This window comes from Uloborus diversus, chromosome 7 (genome assembly GCF_026930045.1).
Source record: "Uloborus diversus isolate 005 chromosome 7, Udiv.v.3.1, whole genome shotgun sequence".
In the NCBI taxonomy this organism is placed as follows: Eukaryota; Metazoa; Arthropoda; class Arachnida; order Araneae; family Uloboridae; genus Uloborus; species Uloborus diversus.
The window spans coordinates 87,083,272-87,106,103 of NC_072737.1; the positions used below are offsets into that span (position 1 = coordinate 87,083,272).

Below are 22,832 nucleotides of genomic sequence, written 5' to 3' on the forward strand. Positions count from 1 at the left end.
TTTCAGCACCATTAAATCACTTTTCCATTGTTCTTGATTAGCCGCCATATCATTTTTTAATTGTTCTTGATTAGCCGCCATATCATTTTTTAATTGTTCTTGATTAGCCGCCATATCATTTTTTAATTGTTCTTGATTAGCCGCCATATCACTCTTCACAGAGTTGATTGCATCAAGCAGTTGTTTTAATTGTTCATCCATTGCGCGAGTAATCACCATAAAATTAAAGTCCAAATTTAAAAAGTCTTTATGAAAAAATGTCCAAAGTCACACTTACTGCAAGAAAGTCCTGAAGTAGCCCCACGTTGGGCGCCAAATTGTAACGGATTCGGTGCGACTTCCACTTTCTTGAAATGAAGACACAGTTCTTGATAAAAACACAGGAAATTTATTTACACTATGTACAGGAAAGATCTTCAACAACTGCTAAATTATTCATCAGCAATTAAGCAATTATCACACAACACCGTAAACTCAACGTTTACACACGTATTTACTTCCAAATACGAAAACAACACAGCGAAATGCCTCGCTATAAACAGAGCAAAATGCTCTCCGTTCGAAATCTGAATCGAAACTCCCCGTTTATCCATCGCTAACGGCTTTTATAAACATCCAAGAATTTTCTACAACATTCTTTCTGCTTCGAGAAATGCGTAGACCGTTTTCAAATTTTATCAATGAAAATAAAAAGAATAGGGGGTTGTATACTTTAGCCATATGTTAAGGGGTTGTATATTCATTACGGGAAATTATTTACAGGTTACGTTACTACAATAATTACTATTTACAGGATTTGTAACAATACATTATTTCTTAAGATTCCTTTTTGATGTAGAATTATTATTACTTTCATTCATTTTGAAAACATTTCTTTATTATTATAACTACTTTATATTAATCGTTGCATGTCTTATAATCATTGTTTTTCCTATTATAGTACCAAGATGTTGCGAAATTATTCCTATTAAATTATATTCATGATTTTAGGTTCAATATTTTCAATATATTCGTCGTGTACGTATTCTTTTGTATTGATTAAATTAACACACACACACACATGAATTGACGCAATACCGAAAGAATTCACTGATACACTAAGAAACCATTGGTTAGTGTAGTATACTTTAGTGTAGTATACTGTAGTGTAGTATATTTAAAAATGTATGTTATATACTGAATAAAAAGATCTTTCTGCTTTAGCCCGGCTAATGGGCGGAAATTTACTGAATATACCTTGCCTCGCGTTTAATCTTCGAGTTGAACCGAACCATTGCTTTGGTCACTCGTCTGGTCTGCTAATTCTATATTAGCTACCAGTTTGTTCCGCACTCTTGCTTCCTTAAGATATTTTCCATCTCCAGCTCACTCACTTTCCTATGCCGGGCTGATGAGTGCTAATAAGCACGAAACTGCAGTCCTCGGCTGGAAATGACTGAGCTGGCGGTGTATTTCACGTATTTCTGCTTTAGCCCTGGCTAATGGGCGGTAATTTACTGAATATAAAAAGATCTAAGTTTTGAAACATCGATGTTTTTTGGTCGATGTCTCAATACCATCGATGTTCTAGTTTCAAACATCGATGTTTTGCCATCGATGTCGCACCTCTAGAACATACGCACATACACATATATTCTTTGTTTTATTTATATATTTTTTTTCTGTTTGCCACGAATACGATTTCTATTGGTTGCTTGTTCCAGGATGCGCGATCTTGATGCGATGGTTCACACGGGGCTCTATATCAACGATCTTAGCATGCATGATTTCAGCAGAGATATGGTATTAGCTGGACAGCAACAATCAGCAGAACTGAAACTGGCACTAGATCAGGTAAGCTTCCTGTTTTCGAGTTTTACTTCAGAGCAGTTTCAATAAGTGAATGATCACATGTCATTACCAAATTTTTCTATGAATTACTTGATGGCGTTGCTATTGCTACAGATGCCATTTTAGAGATATAAGCCTCTTTACTGCTTATACCTTTATAGTATTTTTATTTCTTACCATTCTTGAATGATGCAAATTAGTTCATCTATACAGCGTTTTTCTTTAAAAAAAGCGTGACTTTACAGAAAAAATCTCGTTTTTTAACCCCTTCAGCCGTAATTATGAAATACTGAACCAAATATGTTTATATTTGGTACACAGTGTACTATGGTATAGAGTATCTTATAGACGAAATTTCAAGTTTGTAGGCTAAAAAAATAAAAGGGTTATGACACTTCCAATATTCCAGACTAATACTTTTGAAATTATTTAATAACAAATAAAAAAGAAGATGAAATGTCAGACTAACTTTATTGAAAAATGCTCTTCAAAGACTAATATTACATAATATAGGTATTTGACATGATTTAAGAAAAATATGTATTTTGTGAAAAAAGTGGAAAAAAAAAACCTTGCCTTTGCGACGAGAATCCATGGATGGAAAAATGAGCCACTCTCTCTCTCTCAATCACTATATATTAGTGTTGTCAATCCCAAAGCGGAAAATTCTTTCACAGGTAGTAATAAGTAGAATATAAAGAGTCAACCGCAAAAACGAAAAGAAAAAAAAAACAAGTAATATAATCAATTATTAAATGATTAGCAGCTGTTTAAAGCTCCTGTCCGGTAAAAAAAAAAGATTGCTATCCGCTGACCATTTGCGACCATGACTGTGAAAGTTCGTCTCTCTAAACAAGTATTAAAAATCTAAGACCTAGACTTATTCCTTTCGTCATGGTAATCTGAAAAATCAAAGTGAGGATAATAAGCAATTCGTGATTGCTCAAAAAAGTTTTTAACAGCCCCATTAATTTTATAAAAATCTTCAAAGCAGTAATATCACGAGTGATATTGTTCTCAGTGAAGGGTTAAAGAAACCGACTTTTGTTCACTAGATTCCGGTTTTAAGGTTCTACAGTGTTTTATAGTTTAGTTTGGGAAAAGATCAATTTTGTCTTTATTCTACAGTTCCTGTTGTATGAGATAACTATATTAATCTTGAATAATGTCATGTGCTACAATGTAATACCTTTATCGAATTAGAAGTTACTACAGAACAAATGAACCCTATCTTTAAACATGCTTATGAAAGTTTAACAAGCAAAAAGAGCAGTACCTTGTCCTCTGCTGCTGCATTTCTTAAGTTGTGTTCCGCGGAACCCTAGGGTTCCACGGAGATCAATCGGGGGTTCTATAATTATTTTCCGAATTAGCCACAGAGAAAATAGAATAACGTAAGGTTGATTATAAATAGGGCTTCATTCCTCACGAAAGAAGTGCGGGAGGAGTATTGTAGGGTGGTTCTAAAAAAAAACGACTTTTTTATTTCGGAATAGCGTTACCTCTCAAAAGCTGTCGTTTGACATCCTCAATTGGGGCAAAATTTAAACAAAATTCTAAGTAGACATCTTCAGTTCGCGCATAGGGTTGAAAGTTTGAAAAAATATGTTAAAAATTAAATTTTCAGAAAATGATAAAGTTTTTATTTATTTATTTATTTTTTTTTTTTGTGTTTTTCATATGCAACAGCTATAAATTGTCAGTATATAGCGTAGTTTGAACCTAAAAAATATTTTATAGCTTTTAAATAAGATCTTTAGTTCACGCATACGCCTTAGATTGAGCAGGATATTTTAGCTCAATTTCAGGCGTATGCGCAAACGAAAGATCTTATGTTAAAGCTATAAAATATTTTTATAGCTTTAGCAGTGCCCGACTAACTAAAAGTGAGATCCTAGGTCCACAATAATTAGGAGGCCCCATGAAGGCTCAATAGCGAAGTTCAGTAGTCGATTTACAGGTTTGGGGCACGCCGGAATGCATTTTTAGAGCCTTTTTGTCTATCAAACTATGAAAATCATTTATCATGTGCATTTATGAATAATTGCGACGTGGTAAATTCGCTATTGGCAGAATGAATAAAAATTCTCTTTTAAGGATTTTTTTCCAATTAACAAGTCATTATGTTTTAATTATTATTTTATGAATACATGTATTTTTTATATAGTTATGATACTTTGCATAATTATTTAAGTAAAATTTGGGGCCTCTTAGGAAGATGGGGCCCCAGACTTAGTCCTAGTATACCTGTGCGTTAATCAGGACTTGCTTAAAAGGGTTACACTTATCAAAGAAATTGAAAAACGCTGTTCTACTGTGATTAGAAAGGATGTGAATGCTAAATGTACACAAGTCTTAACAGTAGCCAAACAGCCGCTTTCATGCTAAGGCTCATGAGACATTAAACAACAAGTAAACAAAAAATAAAGAAATAAAATTTGATGTAAGATGTATTCCGTCACTTCACCGGAATCAAAGGGAAAAAGATGCAAAATTCTAAGTTTCTGGAGGAAATCATTGTTTTCTCACGGAGAGCAAACAATATTGAATCGGCTCTTTTGTTGCATTTTATAGTAATCTTCAATTTGATATGAAAACAATACATGAAAACATATATTTGTCGGAGAATATTTCTGGAAATTCAACACTTTTGAGATGTGTTTACTTGTTATTTTAACAACAATTGTATCTTGCTACTATAACAGGGCTGTAAAAATGAAAATAACTTTCTAAGTCAGGCAAAATGTGCTTCTGTCTGGGAATATAAAACTTGAATGCTAACGAAAATTTTACTTTTTCAAACGAAAAAATAGTTTTACCAAGATTTCAAAACTCAATACAAAATATCGAATTTCAAATGTAATGTGTTTATTGTATTTCACACGCTCAAAAATATATGTTGATATTTCTACCACGTTGTATCTACATATGCCTGTATTTATCGATGCATATTTTCTACTTATCTATCCACCAATCAACCTACCTATTTACCAGCTAATCACCTACCTGCCTATCTTCCTACTTACCTACATATCTATCTATCTACCCACTGAGTAGCTAATTATTATTATCATCCCCTCAATTTTATGATAGACCACCCTTTGTCAGCAATACTACATATATAAAATCTTTTAGGCATGAACTGCATGATATGTTGGTAGGTTCTATGAAATATTTGAGACCATATAGATGAACTGAACTATCGTATTCCTTGAGATTGAAAGGTATTGTATCTAGCTGTTTAATGTTTTTTCTTCGATACCATCCACAGATTCTCAAATGAATTAAGATCTGGTGGTGTGCAGGCCAACAAATCAGTTAAATTATCTTTGACGCTCTTCGAAATATCTGCCGGCAATTTCAGTTATATTCCAGGCAGGATTATTTTTCTGAAAGTATCCATTACTAGCAAGGTTGGCCATTGATATAAGAGGATGTACTTGACCTACTACAATACTTAGGCACCCTTGGGCATTCAGATACTATTCTACAAAAGTTTAAATACCCGTACAATATCAAAAAACATCCCCTAAACCATACCATAAAAATGTCTCAACTATCTTGAAGTGCTTTGGCAATGCAGTTGAGATCCATACTTATAAGCTGTTTTCTCCTTGTAAAACTAGATAACCCCTTTCCAATTCATTTACCATCCAATCCTTGTTCTTTGCGAACCGAGGGCATCTGCTTTTGTTCAATGTAGACCAAAGAGGATTTTGGACAACTCGTCACCTTCTATGGGAAATATGGTGTGATGTCAGGCAAGTAGTTCGTTTAGAGACTTTCACAATTGAATTTGGTTTAAGTTTTAAGGAAATTTGACGTGCTGTCGCTCTTCTACTGGAATAAAAAAACTCTAGCAGATATCATTTCAGATCGATAACTGAGCCGCCTATGACGATCCCAATTCTGACATTGGGACTGAGGTTAGTCTGGTCATCTACTCTCTGTAACTGCTGCTCTCAAATACTTCACAAGTTCAACTGTTTTGCTGGAACTGGTTTCGACTCTTCAAGTGCATAAAATCATCCCCAATTCAAATTCGGTTAACACATTGAACACATTTCTTTACAATCAATGACGTTTAGTCGATTCTTCGCATGTCCATCATTCCTCTTTTATCTTGCCCTACAGCAAACAACAATAACGGGTGCCTCAATAGATATGAAAATTTGGAATTTGCGCCGAAAAAGTCATTTTTCAGGCATTTTTAGAGTTTTTTTTAATTTCTGTCATAGTGCTGGAGTTGTTTCAGAAAAAGGAGAGTAAAGTCATGGAGCATGGTGTTTGAGCTTAAACATATGCCAAATAATTTGTTTTCCGTTATTTATTTTTTTTAAATTCAATTTACCAGAACTAAAAATAATAATCCGAATTGTGTCCACCTCCATTATACCTTGTAAAAAGAGTAATAATGGTTTCAAAACCAGGTAATTATAACAAGTAGAGATTAAGAATTGTATTACAGAAAACTATCACAAACTGTGCATTTTAATACAAATATTTAAAGATTAAACAATCCAAAAAAGCTTCACAAATGTTTTTTTTTTAAACTCTTCCACCCCGGAGCACATTTCATGTTGTCACGAGGCGCATTGAGAGCAACACACCTATATTTCTCCATGTTTTTATTCACAGAAACCGGCTTGTTGTTCTACGTGAAGTGAATCAAACTTGTCAAAACGCTCAAATCATTCAGTCTATAGTGTTTCCTAAATAAACATGTCAAATACAACTAAATAAACTCATTATAATTATCCAACTAAATGTTCCGTCTAGAACTAAACGAGCCTACTTTTCCGTATACCCATACTACTTTCTAATACCTGATCAATATTCTCAAAAATAGCTAAAATCGCAAATTGTTTCAAACATATTTTTTTAAATATTTTAGCTAATTTCTAGGAATAAAATATTCTTCACTCATCTAAAAAAGCAGATGCGTAAAAAAATAAAGAAATAAACGAACAAATAAAATAGCACCACCTTTTAAACAAAGCAGCTAACACTTTTTTTTATTAAAAAAATTCTTTAACAGCTTTCAAAATGAAAAAATAATAATTAAAATTAATAAGCTCATTAAAATAAATAACATCATATCAAAAAAAAAAAAAAAAATCGTTTCTTTTCCCCTGTTGCCAAAAATAATTTTTAAACGAATTAACGCACTTACCAAAATAAATAAAAACAATAAAATGTCAACTTAAAGAAATAATTTTCACTGTCAAAAAAAGAAGAAAAAAAAAAATCGTCTGCGCATACCTTTACGTAGAAACATAAATGACATCGAGTTTATACGCCGAAAACTGAATACCTAAATTAAAACTTTAGCGTGAAAATAAAAACAAGTTATATTACCAATAATTATTTCACAGTTAAAACCATAGCTGCGGAGTCGGAGTCGGAGTCAATCTCATTTTGAGATAAAATAGTCGGAGTCGAATATCCAAGAATCGGAGTCAGTCATTTATCCTCCGTGTATAAATTTTTGCCAAAGCTACGAAGTCAGAGTCGGAGTCGGACTAACTGTCGAGCACAGGAGCCGGAGTCGGAGTTAGGTGCCCCTAAATTCTCGGAGTCTGGAATTTGTCGTCAAGAGCTATTCCCAACAAAACTTGTTTAAAGTAAATCCGCCTTCAAGTACGAAATCTGCATTGACTTTCCCCGTAGGCGCTAATGTTAAAGGATTTGAACCGTTCAAAATTGAACGGAAAATTGTTCAAATCAAAAAGACATTTTATATACAAGTTTTTCATCAAAAGCTTTTTCTTACAAAGCTCGAAGCAAATTCGCCTCACAGTTTGGAATTGCCTTGAATTTCCCCGTAAGGGCTAATGTTAAGTTTTTTTGAACTGTTCAAAATTGAACAAAGCATAGTTCAAATAAAAAAAATGAAATATAGGAATGAGGTGTCCTCGCCGAGATCTTTCGAACAAAAAAAAAAAAAAAAAAACATGTTCGAATCGGACTATTCACTCAAAAGTTATTAGGGGGGACAGACAGACAGACCGACAGACATTTTTCCCCATCTCAATACCTTACTTTCTAATTTTTAATTTTTCGATATTTATTTATTTTTTTCGACTTTTTTGTTTTTGTTTTTTGTAATATTTTCAAGATGTATTAAACTTTCTTTCATGCTTTTTTCATTTTTCTCTGACTTTTACTGGCAAAGTAGGCTAAAAAGCGCACTTACAAGAAGTATTTGGATAACTCTCTTTGCAAAAATCAGAATAAGTGCTCCCAAACGGCAACGCAAAGGACTAGAATCATGAAAGTTCTACAAATAAATATTGTGAATAAATAGTACTCTTAATCGCAAAAAAAAAAAAAGAAAAGAAAGGAAAAAAACAAAAAAGAAAGAAAGAGAGAGAGAGAGAGAGGGAAAAAACTCTAGTAATGACACCTAGCGTCAAACCAGATAAGCGTAGGGGATGAAATCGAGTACGGGGACGAAATATGTCAACTTAATACGACAGAAAAGCATATTACAAAAATAATGAAACAGTAAGAAAAGAAGGATGGAATGGTGATTCTGAAGCAGATTTAAAATTCAATGATAAAGAATGCAATCTTGTCTTAAAACTGTGGAACAAAACAAATTGCAAAGCAGCATTATTAAAAAACAGCAGAAAGTCAGAAAAAAGTGGCTTCAAACCAACTTTTGAAGTAAAGTTGAAAAGCATATTGTCTCGCATATGATTTTGATTCAAGAAGAAAAAACACGACATTGTAAGATTTTTGACGATGATACAAAAGGGTATTGTGAGGTGTGGATAGTAGTAAAGCTCAAGTAAATGGACAAACAATTTTTGAGAAAGAAAAGAAATTTCACGAAGTTTTACAAAACCAAAGCTTCCGCTCTACTTTTGGAACTGATACTTTAAAGGAACTTAATAAAATAAGTCAGAAGGTAACCATAAATAACGGAAATTTTTTTTTTGTCAAACTACAAATAATGAAATTACTCGTCACAAGGGGGCAAAATACAAAACACTAAAGTTGTTCGATATTATTTAAAATTAATAAAGAATACGGGGATACTTTCTTTAATTAAATAATAGTAATTCATAAAACAATTGAAATGTGTTAAGTACAAGTCACGAAAATTTCAGACTTGGGTGGGATAAAAAATGAATACTTTAGAAAAACAACTTATAATTGAAAAAAAAAAAAAAGAGTCGTTCTTTGGAATTCTAAATGTGGTAAAAAAAAAAAATCTAGTTATGTCTGTATTGCTCGCCAAACCTTCAATGTTAAAAAAAGAAGAAAAAAAAAAAATGTAACGTTCAAATTTAATTAGAACGCAGGAATTTTACATGTTTGTGCTAAGATCTTTTAAATGTTTTCTTCTAACACGCCTTTCCGTATACAATCTTTTAAAACAATTACATTCTTTTGCGATTATTAGGTTGCGCAAAAGCCGGGGAAGTTTTTTGAAATTTAACAAGAATTTGGCTTTTTTGGCTTTTTTTTTTATTGCATATTGTAAAAGTTTTTTCTCTAGAGTCTCATTTTACTTTTCGCAATAAAATATGCACTTAAAATGAATTCTTCGTTTGTAATGTTATTAAATAATTTATTACATTAACAACCCAAAATCCACCACGAAGAAATGACTGTACTTCGAGTTCCCCTCTACCTTTCCCATCCATCCAACCAAAGGATTTGGACCTTTTTAACCTAGTTTTCTTACGGTTCTGAACAACTTTTTGCCTCTTGGAGTTAAAATCATGACTCAGATAAGGCATGATGATCGTGAGTACAAAGTTGTTCTTTTAAATAAGTACCCTGCGTCTGCATCACATACTTTTTCTGCAGATTCACTGACCAGTATCACAATATTTTCAGCAGCAGTATTTCGCAATTAATTAGTTTTTAGAAATGAGAAAATATCTGCCATATATTCCTCCATTAAAGAGAAAGAAAGTGAGCACTATAACCCTGTATTAATTTCGTAGTTTAAAGAATCAAAACTTAGAGTTGATGGGAGAAAAATGTCTCGTAGTTGTAGAACTGTTTCGTTTTGGCCCTTTTAGTGTCAAAATTTTAATTTATTTCTCCTACTTTTGGTAACAGGATATACAAAAGAAATTCGTAAGTCATTTATGTATTAACAGAAAGAGCAGTGCAGACGAGTTTTTCATGATATATATATATATATATATATATATATATATATATATATATATATATATATATATATATATATATATATATTTTAATTGAACATATTATTATGATTTATTTATTTTCTTAAGTACATTTAATTACTTTTTTTCCTTTCTTTTTTATGTTGATAAAATGTTTTTATTTTGATACAATTTTTAATTTTAATTCTTTTTTTTTCTTTTTGTAATCTATTAAATATTTTTTATTATAGAAATAAATGCGTAAACTGCATTGTTTAACTGCTTCATTTAATATATGCTACTACTTTATTATTTGTCCGTTTCGTTATTTTCACGTATCTATTTCATTAGATGAGCAAGGCATATTTTATTTCTAGAAATCAGCTAAAAATGTTAAAAACGTATTTTTGACATAGTTTCCTGTCATAGCTAATAAAGAGAACATTGATTAGATACTGGAAAGTCGATGTTGCTATACGGGAAAGTTAGGCTCGTTTAGTTTTGGGCGGAAGTTCTCGTTAAAGCTGTCAAAAGGATATGTTTTAAAAATAAATATTACATAAACTACTTAAAGAATTTTTAACTAGAATCCATTTCCAGCTGAAATTCGCGAATGCAACATTCTTACCATTTATTTCTTCGAAAGCGCGTTGAAATTGAATACCCTTGGGATTATGCATTGAGTGAGAAAACGTGTCAACTCTAATAGCACTTGTACACAAAATTTATTGTTTAAAAAAATAATCAAGCAAACCTCAACGATGCATTTTAGTAATATAAGAGAAGGAAATCAAAAATGACTTTTCATTACAAACTTATTATGAATATTTCAAAAATTAGTTTTGACATCTGAAGAAATTATGACGGCAGAAGACCAGAAAGCTTTAATAAATAAAAATTAAGTTATCAGAATTATTAATTAAAGTTATTATTAATTCTGCAAAAAAATGTAAAAAAAATGGGTTTGTCAAAACAGAGGAAAATATGAATGCTATTAAAAATTGCTCTTTTCGAGTTTTTCTTTATTAGAAATCACGTACGGGAAAATAAAATTAAAAAAAAGAAAGAAAAAAAGCAATGCATAGTTATAAGCATAATAAATAGATATTATATTTATGTTTTCATGTGCTTAAATTGCGCATAAAAACTTGTAATATTGTTTATTTTTGACATTTATTTCCTTAATTTTCATTCAAAATTACCTCACTTTGAACTTACTATTTAAATAGCTCATTTTACACAATGCAGTAATTTCACATTTCATCCTTAAAAAAAAACCGTTTCTTCACTATGTTTTAAAATTAAGGACATATGTTTTTGACTGTTTGATAATAAGTACATATGCTCTGATCCGTTGCAAGTACATTTACATAGGTCAAAATCAAATTTTTTTACGCATCATTAACATATTACAGGACGTTCTATTCGATCTACAAGGCTATTTTTTTAATGACCATAAAGTATCAAGTTGTTAAAAATTGTACATTTGCATTTGTCCTTCGAGTAAGTAAATATTTACCATGATAATTATTTGGATCGATTATCATTCTTGTACTACATCATTCTTGTTTTTAAATCATGCCAAACATTATTTAAACCACAATGATAAATACGGTATAACGAATATACATTTTCAAGTACTATTTTTAAAAGGCTAGTTCTTATTTTACAATTTTCAACATTGCATAAAAGAATTTAAAGAAGCTCCAATTTCAGAAATATTAATTTGATTCGTTGTGGCAGTATTCATTTTTGCTTCAACTGCTGATTTTTATTAAACTGCAGAATTGATGTATCAATTTAAAGTTATTTTTCTTAGGAAAAATAATGAACGTATATCTATTAGTGAAACTTTAAAATAAAAGCTTGCAGTCATATGTTTCACTTGCTTGTTCATTAAAACATAACTAATCAAAATATTTTTCTCGAGCAATCGTTGCTGGAATGAAACCTTTCGCACAATTGATACTAAAATGATTTTTTCACCGGGAGTATTAAATTCCTAGTAAAGTCAAAAAGAAATGCTCCCTCCAATCTTAACATTAGTCATAGGAATGCAATATCAACTCTGCATGAAAACGTATAAGCTCTTGTCCAGTATGACCGGGTAATCAGCAGAATACTGCCGTGGGAAGTTAAAATGCAGTATTTACAAAAGTGAGTATCTATTAAACTCAAAACTGCGTCTGGATTTTCATTTTGAATACTAGGAATGCTTATAAAACGTTTTAAATGTGCGTACACCTGTTCGCGATTATTCGAATAGCGTTCTTCTAACAGTGACCACGCTAATTGATAATTCTACTACAGATATAGACTGAATAATTCGTAAGGCATCACCTTTAAGATAGGATTTTAGGTATTGCAATTTTATTCCCTCTGACAACTCCTTATTTGAATGAATAGTTGCATTGAAAATATCTCTAAATGAAAGCCATTCATGTAAACTCCCAGAAAATACAGGCAATAATATTTTTGGCAATCTCACGGTGGTGCTCTGGTTTGAAACCGAGACTGTTTGTTTCGAATCATCATTTTCGCGTTTGATTCGGTTTAACTTGAAATTAATATCATCCCTAATGTCATAAATCTGTTCTTGTTCTGATGAATAAATTTCTATTTCATCGTCTTTGCAATTAGTAAAAAGATAATCAAAACACTCGTTTAATTCATCGATAATGGATGCAAGTTTCTTTTCACAAATATTGACATCTTTAAAATCACAACCTTCTTGTAATTTCGTCGCAAGTTTGGTTAACTGGGCCTTTTGGACTCGTTTCTTTGCCAGCGCTTGTTTTAAGGCAGTAATTGGCATGTTTAGACAATTCTATCTCAAGGCAGGTAGCACTATTGACTCAAAAAACACTAATTATTATAAATTATCCAGAAATAAGTTGCGTAACAACATTACCATTCGGATTCTCTTGAACTGTAAGCACAATGCTTCGACGCAAATCGGCAAACTCAAACCGAAGTCACTCGAAGATCACACACAGTGCATAATGAACTTAGAATATTTAACTACTATTCTCGTAAATATCCATAGATCTAGTCCTCCTGACTCGTAAAGGACCAAAAGTGTTGTTGCACAAGCAACCTTAATAAAATCATCGACGGACCATTTGAAAACTTTTGTTCACATCTTTAGAACAACCATAGACTAATAATAAGAGTAGACCGAGCTTTCCCAGACTTGCTGACGAAAAAATTGGTGCATGGATACATCATGTGACTGGTGGAAGGCTTGGCGAAAACTTTGGCAGCATGGTTGCTAGATGGCAACATTATCTATAGTATGGCACTCGACATGTATTTTAAGTAATGTGTTTTCATTATAATTTTTTTCCAGGTGCAGAGATTGAACTGTTTTTCTTTTAGTTATGAATTATTTTGACATTAGCAATTAGTTTTTGATCACAGTTTTCAGTAACTTTTATTTTTTTGCAGATATTTGGATTCATGGGGGTTGTTTAGCATTGCTAAACATGCCCGAGATAAGTCAAAAAAAAAAAAAAAAAGTAACTTTTATTTCATTTGGAACTGCTACGTCAGCGTTGGCGTGAACGTAATGGAGTAAACGTTTTGCGTTAACGCAAAAATCTTAAATTGAAATTGTAGGTAAAAATCTTACCATTTGCCGATTCTATTTGGGCACTTGCATCTTTAATTGCTTAGAGAGTTATTGAAATTGACTAAAGAAAATGCACAATACTATCTAAACGAAAAACTCACTATATTAACAAAATATTTACAACTTAGAATAGCAAATTTACAAATCGGACTCCATAAATATTCCGCGTTCCATCAATTCAATTTATTTTATTTCTCGCGGTAGTTGATCGTCTGCTACGATCAACGCCCGCTGTTGCTAGGATATCCACTAGTCACATGGTTTGGTTCATGAGCAGCAAAGGCTTGCCATAGCTCGGTCTATTCTTATTATTACTCTATGAGAACAACAGAAAAAAGCCAAAATTAAATATGGTAACTATGGCAACTAACAGCCAGCGCCATCTCACAAGCGAAGAGGCACTCACAAATGGAGAGGTCTCCCAAGTGGAGAGATACTCAACAGTGAGTTTTCGAGATATTTGAAGAAACGCTTTTTTGACTTCACACAAACAATATAAAGGTTTTTTTTAGAGGTAGAAAACTTTAGGTTCAAATAAAACACAGTTAAATTTTGTTAATTGCCATGAATGTTACTTTATTCGAAGATGATTCTTTGCCATTTTCATTTAAATATGATTTCTGGCGTATGGCCACCTCGGCTGACTCGGAAAAAGTCCAATTGGAAAGTTCAATTTTCTCACTTTTTGCAGCAATAGAGGCCGTATGTCAGTAATACGGTGGCGAATGTTCTCTTCTAAGGCGTCAATCGTATGTGTCTTATCGGTGCAGACCAAAGACTCTACACAGCCCCACAAAAAGTAGTCCAGCGGTGTGAAATCGCATGATCTTGCAGGCCAATTCACGGATCCATTACGCGAAATTATTCGTTCACCGAACGTTTCTTTCAATAAATCAATTGTGACACGCGCTGTGTTGCATGTTGCACCGCCTTGTTGTCTATTCATGCTGAAATGGCAAACTGAACTGAACACAAAACAAGTGACAGCTATCAAAATGGCACACATATCAAACAGTGTTGTCAACTTAAAGTTCTATACCTCTAAAAAAAACACCCTTTAAAAATGTTGGAATTAGACGTCGTTTTCGTGCTATGTTTTCAGCACAAACCAAACACGCAAGTTTTTACAATAAAGCTAAAGTATAATAGATTACAAAATAAAAAATAAAAATAAATAAATAAAAATAAAATAAATGTAGATTCTGCTGTTCATTTTTCCAAGGTAGAGTTTTATTCAAGTGTATTTTTAGTGTTACACACATAAATTAAATCATGAACATGATTATTATCAGGAGAAAAACTGGCGGTCAAAGTAGTTTTTTAATGTATAAACACAAAGCTCGTAATTGAATTCAGTATACATTTGTTTTCCCATTTCTCTTAAGCTAGTCATGTACATGTGGAAAATCACATATAAGTGTTTTACTCTTGATAAAAAATAATAACATAAACACTATTTCAATAGCAGTATTCTTTAGCGTAGCTAGTTAATATTAATAGCATTTCACTGCAAAACAGTTTTTTTACGTAAGCTTTGTTCAGATGTATATGTAAGCATTTCTTTTCGGACATTTTTGTTTATTTTTGAAATCTTCTTTATCAAATAAAGCTTAGAACTTCTGGGATTTCTAGTTAAAAGGAAGACTAATATTTATTATTTATAGCCTCCGATACATTTTCAGTGTACTTTTGCGTACTTACTGCGTCTGTTTTCTACATATTCGAGAAAGTCAGTTCTGAGGAGCTATACTATGGATTTTAAAAATGTAAAAGTTTGGTAAATCCTTTTGCATTCTTGTGTTAGTATTTTCAACGTCATTTGCTTTGTGCAATAACTGTTTTATCGTTTTGAGGAGTTTAAACATTTTGCTGCATCTTAAAGGATGGTCGTCACATTTTCTGGTGTTCAATAAAACAGACCTTTGCATTCTTTACTAAGGTTTGTGAAAATTTGTCGAAGTATATTTTCGCCAATCAATTTCAAACAATAAGTCTTAAAAATGTTTTTTCACTGAAAAAATAACGATGTAATAAAATAACTGCTCATTTAAAAAACCCAAAAAACTTCTAAATGCAAGTTTTGTCAAAATTTAACCTCAACTATAATTTTGAAAGAAACTAATGTGCCCATAGTTTTTGCGCAACATGTCTAAGCATTCAGTTTACAACGTGAGCCAAAATATTGAGGGCATTTAATCCTTGGATAAAAAAAAAAAAATAAGGTACGTAAATGTTGTTTTCATTGGAAAGAGAACATAAAACAGTTTTATATATAGCACAAGTTTATACATTAAATATCTTTTACATTAGCCGGCAGCAATTCTCGGCAAACTTTACTGATTGACTCAGTCTAGAAATGGCTATGGTACAGGAAAAAGCAATGTGCCAATCATAGTTCCATGAAAGCAAATATACTGTAACCGAATGTATGAAACTCTTATTCTGGATATCGAGACGGTAAAACAGTAAATCACTCAAGTCATTGGAAAAGCTTAAAAAAAAAAAAAAAAAGAAAGAAAGAAAAAACTAGGTATATGGACTTCAGTTTTGGCTTAAAATTTTATTTTCTACTAACAGAGCTCTTATAACACTTCACACTACAGACAATTGTGCGGTATAAAATTTGTTTATGTTGTCTGCTCAATAAAAGAAAAGAATCATGTACGTACTCAAATTTTTTCTTTTTTTTTATTCAGGCATGAAATGTGCTCATAAGTTTTTGTCTAACCTTGTGTTAATTTGTAAATGAACACAACTTGACACTATTTTAATATAAAAAAAGCTGACTAATATTTTGCTGTAGAGTTAAAAGAATAACTGAAGGTAGAATATTAAATGAAATACTAAAGTATAATATTGATTTTTAGTAAACTTCTATCTCAGAAAAGAGACTTAGGGATGAGAAAACATATGAAAAACCTTTCTCCCACAATCTTTATCTTTGTCAGTATAAAATCGAGTGTTTTTTTTTTTTTTTTACTTTCAAGTTAAGCTTTGATTATACACGGATACCCTTGCATGTGATGTGTTTTTCATACACTATTAGCAATGTTTTTTGCCCTTAAGTTTCTCTTTCTCGAGAGCTGTGGTTGCCTCTAACGTAAAAAGGTCAAACAGAATCTTTCTAGTGATGCTGAACAGAAGGATTCTATATTCTGTTTGTCTAGATCTCTGTTACAGACATTGAAGGCTAGTGATTAGTTAAACTACTTACAGCATTATCTTCCCTACTCACGCTTTGTTTGGGTGGATTATTTGTTTTATTTATATTAAAACATGGTTTTAAAAATTTCTTAAAATAAGGTGAGTTTAAGCTCCAAAATAAGATAATTTGGTTCATAAGCACTTTTGAGCGAGTCCCCTTTCCCTAAAAATTTTTAAAATGATTTCCGCCGAATGCACTTTTCTTATGAAATTCAAAAGACATTCTTCTTGCTTTATATTTTCTTGTAATTAATGCAAACAAAATCTCAAAGTTATTTTTTATACAATTAGAATTGCATCACTTTTCTGAACTTTGGTACATTTAAAAATTAACATGAGAAAAAAAATCCAACGTTTAGTCTAGAAAATGTTTTTGCATGGGATTCTAATTGTAAAATCTTTATTGTTGGTTCTTGTACACTTTCCAACTGTGTAAGTGTGATTCCGGGCAACTCAGATGCATTCAGGGGCGCACATGGGGGGGGGGGAGATGGGACACCTGTTGGCGCGGGTCCGAGCCTGAAGGGGGGCCAATATTTTAAAACTAGGCATGAAAGGGGTAAAGAATATGGACGGGGGGACGGGGGGGGGACGGAAAAGTCATTCGTGACGGGTCCCCCACCCCACGCCTCTAGTTTTCAGACACCAAAAATCTACTTGAAGAACGTTAAAAAATCTAAAACTGAATTAAACAGACCACATATAATAAATATTGCCTTGCATAGGTTGCTTTCAGTTTGGAATACACAAGTTCAAGGTCAGGAATACACTGCATTTGCCATTTCAATGTACTTCTTTTAATCATATGTTTTAAGCTCTATTATTCATTATTAAAATATTTTTAAAGATAATTCAGGTTAAACTACTTGTATAATTTGCCAATATATACAATTACTAGTGGTATCCGTACGGCTTGGCCCGTAGTTGAAAATTAAAAGGTCATTCGGTTCGCCTGTATATTTACAAATAATGGATGACGAATTTCTCGCCAATTGGCTATGTTCATTCGCTCTCCCATTCCATGTCATGACAATTTCGTAATTTACTCGTCCATATTATGATAATTTTGCTCCGGGAAATGTTCTTAAAATTGAAATAGAAAAAGAATAAAATCGAATTTTCGAAAAATCGCTTCGAGGTACACACACCCATGCTACAAACTAACTTTGTGCTAAATTTCCTGAAAATCGGCTGAACGGTCTAGGCGCTATGCGCGTGACAGACGTCCAACAGACATCCAGACAGAGAGACTTTCCGCTTTATTATTAGTAAAGATTATGCCAGCTGTTATACATTTATAAGATATTATACGTAATTTAGCTATACATTATTTAAAAATTGATGCTGAATTGAAAGTGTTAAGAAATAATGAGAAAAAAACTCGTAGTATCGGGTTATTGAAAGAAGCTTGCGTTAGTGCATTGCAAAAAAAAAAAAAAAAAAAAAAATGTGCTTATTTATGATAAGAAAAAGTCATAAATTAATTTCTGTAAATTGTGCCTAATGTATGAATAAATTTAGCAATATTTACATGGACTGGATTCGTAATGAACATTCAATAAAATCCATCATTGAAATACCAAAACAAAAACATTATTTAAAAAAAAAACTATAAATTCAAAACTATAATTTTTGATCTCAAATATTAGAAATATTTCATCAATAGTTCATGAAATATTAGAAATAGTGCATTGCAAAAAAAAAAAAAAAAATGTGCTTATTTATGATAAGAAAAAGTCATAAATTAATTTCTGTAAATTGTGCCTAATGTATGAATAAATTTAGCAATATTTACATGGACTGGATTCGTAATGAACATTCAATAAAATCCATCATTGAAATACCAAAACAAAAACATTATTAAAAAACTATGAATTCAAAACTATAATTTCTGCTCTCAAATATTAGAAATATTTCATCAATAGTTAATGAAATATTAGAAATATTTCATCATGCGTATAATTATAAACGTATAGACGCATTAATTAGGATTATTTTTTGTTTTTGCTTTATCGGTTAAATGAGGAAAAAAAAATAGTCTCAAATGTTCTAAATTAAAAAAAAAAGGTGTTTACGCACAAATGACGCAAATCTTACTTGACAATTATATTATTTTATAGAACGTTTATATACTCAGTGGTAAAAAAATAACTTATAAAAGATTTGCTAGTAAAAATTCTTAGTAAAATAGGGATTTCGCAATCATTATGTTTGTTGTAAGGGTTTAATTATGAAAGAAGTAAAATGTTCCGTGCACGTTGCATAAATTTCGCTTATCTATAACTAATTAATCACCTGGGAGCTGACAGCTGCGTCAATAACGAAGCCACGTTAATGGGAAAGATAAACTGCAATATTAAGTGCCTCTAAGCAGGGGCATACACAGACAACCATTTTAGGGGGGATCATACTGAGGAATGAACCCCCCTCCCCCTCCCTACGAACGAACCTACGGTTTTGTGTACGAAATATCACTGAAGCTGCTTGGGTGTCAATAAAAAGCACCAAATCGCCCAGGAATAATGCACCTAATTGGAAAAAACGTTACTTAATACATTTCATAAGCAATAAAAATCATTAGCATTTTGAAAAAAAATTTTTTTTTTTTTTTTGATGATTTAAAAAGATTACTGCAGTCGTTTACATTTTGTTCTCAAACTGATTGAACACATTGTGGATCGATAATGCAGTCAACGGAATAGCGGGGGCCATAATATCCATGACCCTCTATCCGCCCCTGCCGCTAATGTATGTTCGTAAAGCTTAGCGAAAATTCTTTAATTCTTTCCTAAGTCCTGACGCTCTTAGTGTTTTTTCTCTACTATCCTCCTCCCTAGGATTTTGAGAACCCCTGTCCTTGAAAGAAAAAACTTAAGATAGTTTAAAACAATTGACATCATAAATGGTGAAAAAAATAAACGTTATAAAATATATAAATAGGAAGTTTATTCTTATATTAGCCCTTTGGAATTCGAAATATTTTTTTAAAAAATAATATTAGTTCAATATATTCATGTACATACAACTAAATACAAACATGCTTGAAAACATCTACTTATCTTCTATACATATGAGACAGTGAGAAGCAAAGTGGACATTTTCTTGTTTTGAGTAAAACGCGTTTAAAGATACAGTAAAACTTGTAAAGTTGACCACCCCTGTAAGTTGACCGCTATTTTCAAGCACAAAAGTAGATCTTATCATATAATTCAACCTCTATAAGTTAACCACCTGCTAAAGTTGACCACTAAAGTAGTACACCACAAGTGGTCAAATTACACAGGTTTCTCTGTAACTTACTAGGTAGGCTATCATTGAAAAGTTTTTCTTAATCATGCTGTATGGCAGCAACTACCAGGGCTACTAATACCATCTCTTGCACCAAGACAGAGGAGAGGTTCAACTACCATTTTTACTGGTTATCTCCAAATTTTTAATTTTGCCACTTACCTTCCTTTGCTTCTCACTGTTTCATGTATAAAATATATTGTTTGTGTAAGTGTGGCACGCATACTGGAAAAACGAGAACGCCTAGACACATAATACGGAAAGGTCTAGATAATATTTATACCAATGTATGTCATAAAAACCTGTCTTAAGTAACCTGCCACATGACAAGCAAAACTAGATCAAACAAGTTACTTCGCATTTGTAGACCTGTTGGATCGGAAAATGTAAGATCACTAAATTTAAAAAAAAAAAACAGCTTAGTGTCATCTTCAAACAATGATTGCGCCCAAGGAAATGTTAAGAAACACGCAAAACTCTCAGAATGTCTTCTATCTGTTAAAGCTTGACCACGGAGAGATGGTGGATGACCTTGAAGTGGAAACATCATTTCTATCATTTGCAATAGACAGAATCAGCCAGCCATAGTCGAGGAAAGAAGCACAGCTTCCGTGTTCATCGAGGAATGGAGCACCAAGAGGTGGAAGTCTGACTCAGCTCTTGAAGAATTTTTTACGGGGTAGAGAGCTGTTGACCCTACAGCCAACCTTTTTTCGGCGCCTCTTAGGACATGCGTTGGGATACATTGGCACTATCTTACCCCTTGGTTACCACATGGTCACCTGAGGGGCACTCCGGAAACCAGCGCACTCCTGGTACCAGGGTAAACGTCCTGGTGGTTCTCTGTCTCTCCGTTGCAGCAGGAAGGAACAGACTGCCATATCTCGTTTTCGCACTAGTCATATGAAATCTATGCCATACAAAGACAAAGTAAAAGATCATCCTACGTGTCCTAAGTGTAGCTTATTAGGCTACACCGGACCATATCCTCGCCTGTCTTGATTCATATGTTGATCCAATCTATGTGCTACTACTATGTGCACTTCTGGTACCAGAGTAAACGTCCTGGTGGTTCTCCGTCTCTCCGTTGCAGCAGGAAGGAGCAGACTGCCATATCTCGTTTTCGCATTAGTCATATGAAATCTATGGCATACAAAGACAAAGTAAAAGACCATCCTATTATGTGTCCTAAGTGTAGCTTATTATGCTGCGTCGGACCATATCCTCGCTTGTCTTGATTCATATGTTGATCCACTCTATGTGTTCGATATGCTCAGAGTCATTGGAGCCATAGACTTGGTTTATGCAGCTTTGCTAACAAAGAGGACAAGCAAAAAGCAACGAAATCATCTAGAACAGCGTTTCTTAAATTGTTTTCCTCGGAACCCCAGGGTTCCACGGAGCTCTCACAGGAGTTCCATGAGACTTTCATGTTTTCTTTTCACACCTTTTAAATTTGTTCTTTAAAAAATTGATTAACGCTTTTTTAAACTTAAAAATAAATTTACTTTTACTTTCGCATACTAACCTAAGTGTTATTACCTATCAGGGTGAGTCACTATAGGAATAATTTTATTTGTTGCCTAAAATAATGCAAATTTCAGACTATCGAAAACAGCCTGAAATTGTGCCTTCAAGATTTCAACTTCAAGAATTTTCCTACATTAATCCCAAACACCTCCTTCACACCTAATGTCTCCAAAGATAGTCTAATTATGCATTTTAAAAACTTCTATTTCGAAAAATTTCCGGAAGAAACTTTTTATCTCCTAATATTACCAAGAATTTTTAAAAGTGATTTCAATATTGAAAACATTTTGAGAGTCACATCAAATCCCTTTTCCTACAACATTACCAAATATTGCCTAAAATTACGATTTTTGACGTCATTTTCATATATTCTGCTCTTGATACTAGCCATTCTCCAAGTATCTGTGGCAGCAGTTGAGAGGACAATTTCAACATTTAACGAGTGAAGATCAATTTTAGGAGCAGTACTGGTCAAGGGCGTATAAATGTTAGAACTCTGTCGGACATCATATTAACATCTAAGTCCATGATTTATAAATAACTAACAAATTGGTGAAAAATTAAAAACATTTTAATTTCTAAGGTTCAAAAACTTTTTGTGTGCAAAGTTAAGTGAATTATTAGTGTACCATTTTAGGTAAAACACTATTTCTTTTCCTATTTAAAAAATATAACACATTCATAAATTCTGAGGTTTTTTGTCCCTTTTAAAAATGCTCAGGATAGGAGTGTATTGGTATTTTATAGTAACAAATAATAACTAGCAGTTATCAATAATTAGCATGATTGCAAATGAAATCTATTTAAGTAGCGATTTAATGAAAAATAGTTAATATGATAGTTCGTTTGAGGTAAAAACATTGGCCCTCTCCGAGTCAGAATCCTGGCTATGCCACTGCAAACTGGTGAGGAAAAACCAGGGGTTCCATGAAAAAAAGGGAGCATTAAAAAGGCTTCCACTAAAGAAATTAAGAAACATTAATCTAGAAAGCGCAGAGTAATAAGAGGCGATTTCTGGCTGATCCTGTCTATTACAACATAATAACATAAAACCTATTACAAATAGTAGAGCCCGTTAAATGGAAAAGCCTAATTTCCACGAAAAGTTATTCTAATAAGCGAGACATTCATTAAACGGGATTAAAATACTAGACATTAACTGTTTGGTACATTAAAAATGTATTACTTTAAGCGAGATATTCTTTTAACTGATATTC

The 22,832-nt window shown here is 32.5% G+C and overlaps 1 protein-coding gene across 1 annotated transcript in view; it reads left to right on the top strand.

Annotated features, from left to right (window-relative positions):
* The window catches only part of LOC129226777 (soluble guanylate cyclase 88E-like), a 162,598-nt gene that overhangs the window by 99,598 nt on the left and 40,168 nt on the right, over positions 1-22,832 (top strand). The window contains exon 6 of the mRNA XM_054861406.1: positions 1,704-1,833. Coding sequence (XP_054717381.1) covers positions 1,704-1,833 — 130 coding nt within the window. The remainder of the gene's footprint in view (positions 1-1,703; positions 1,834-22,832) is intronic.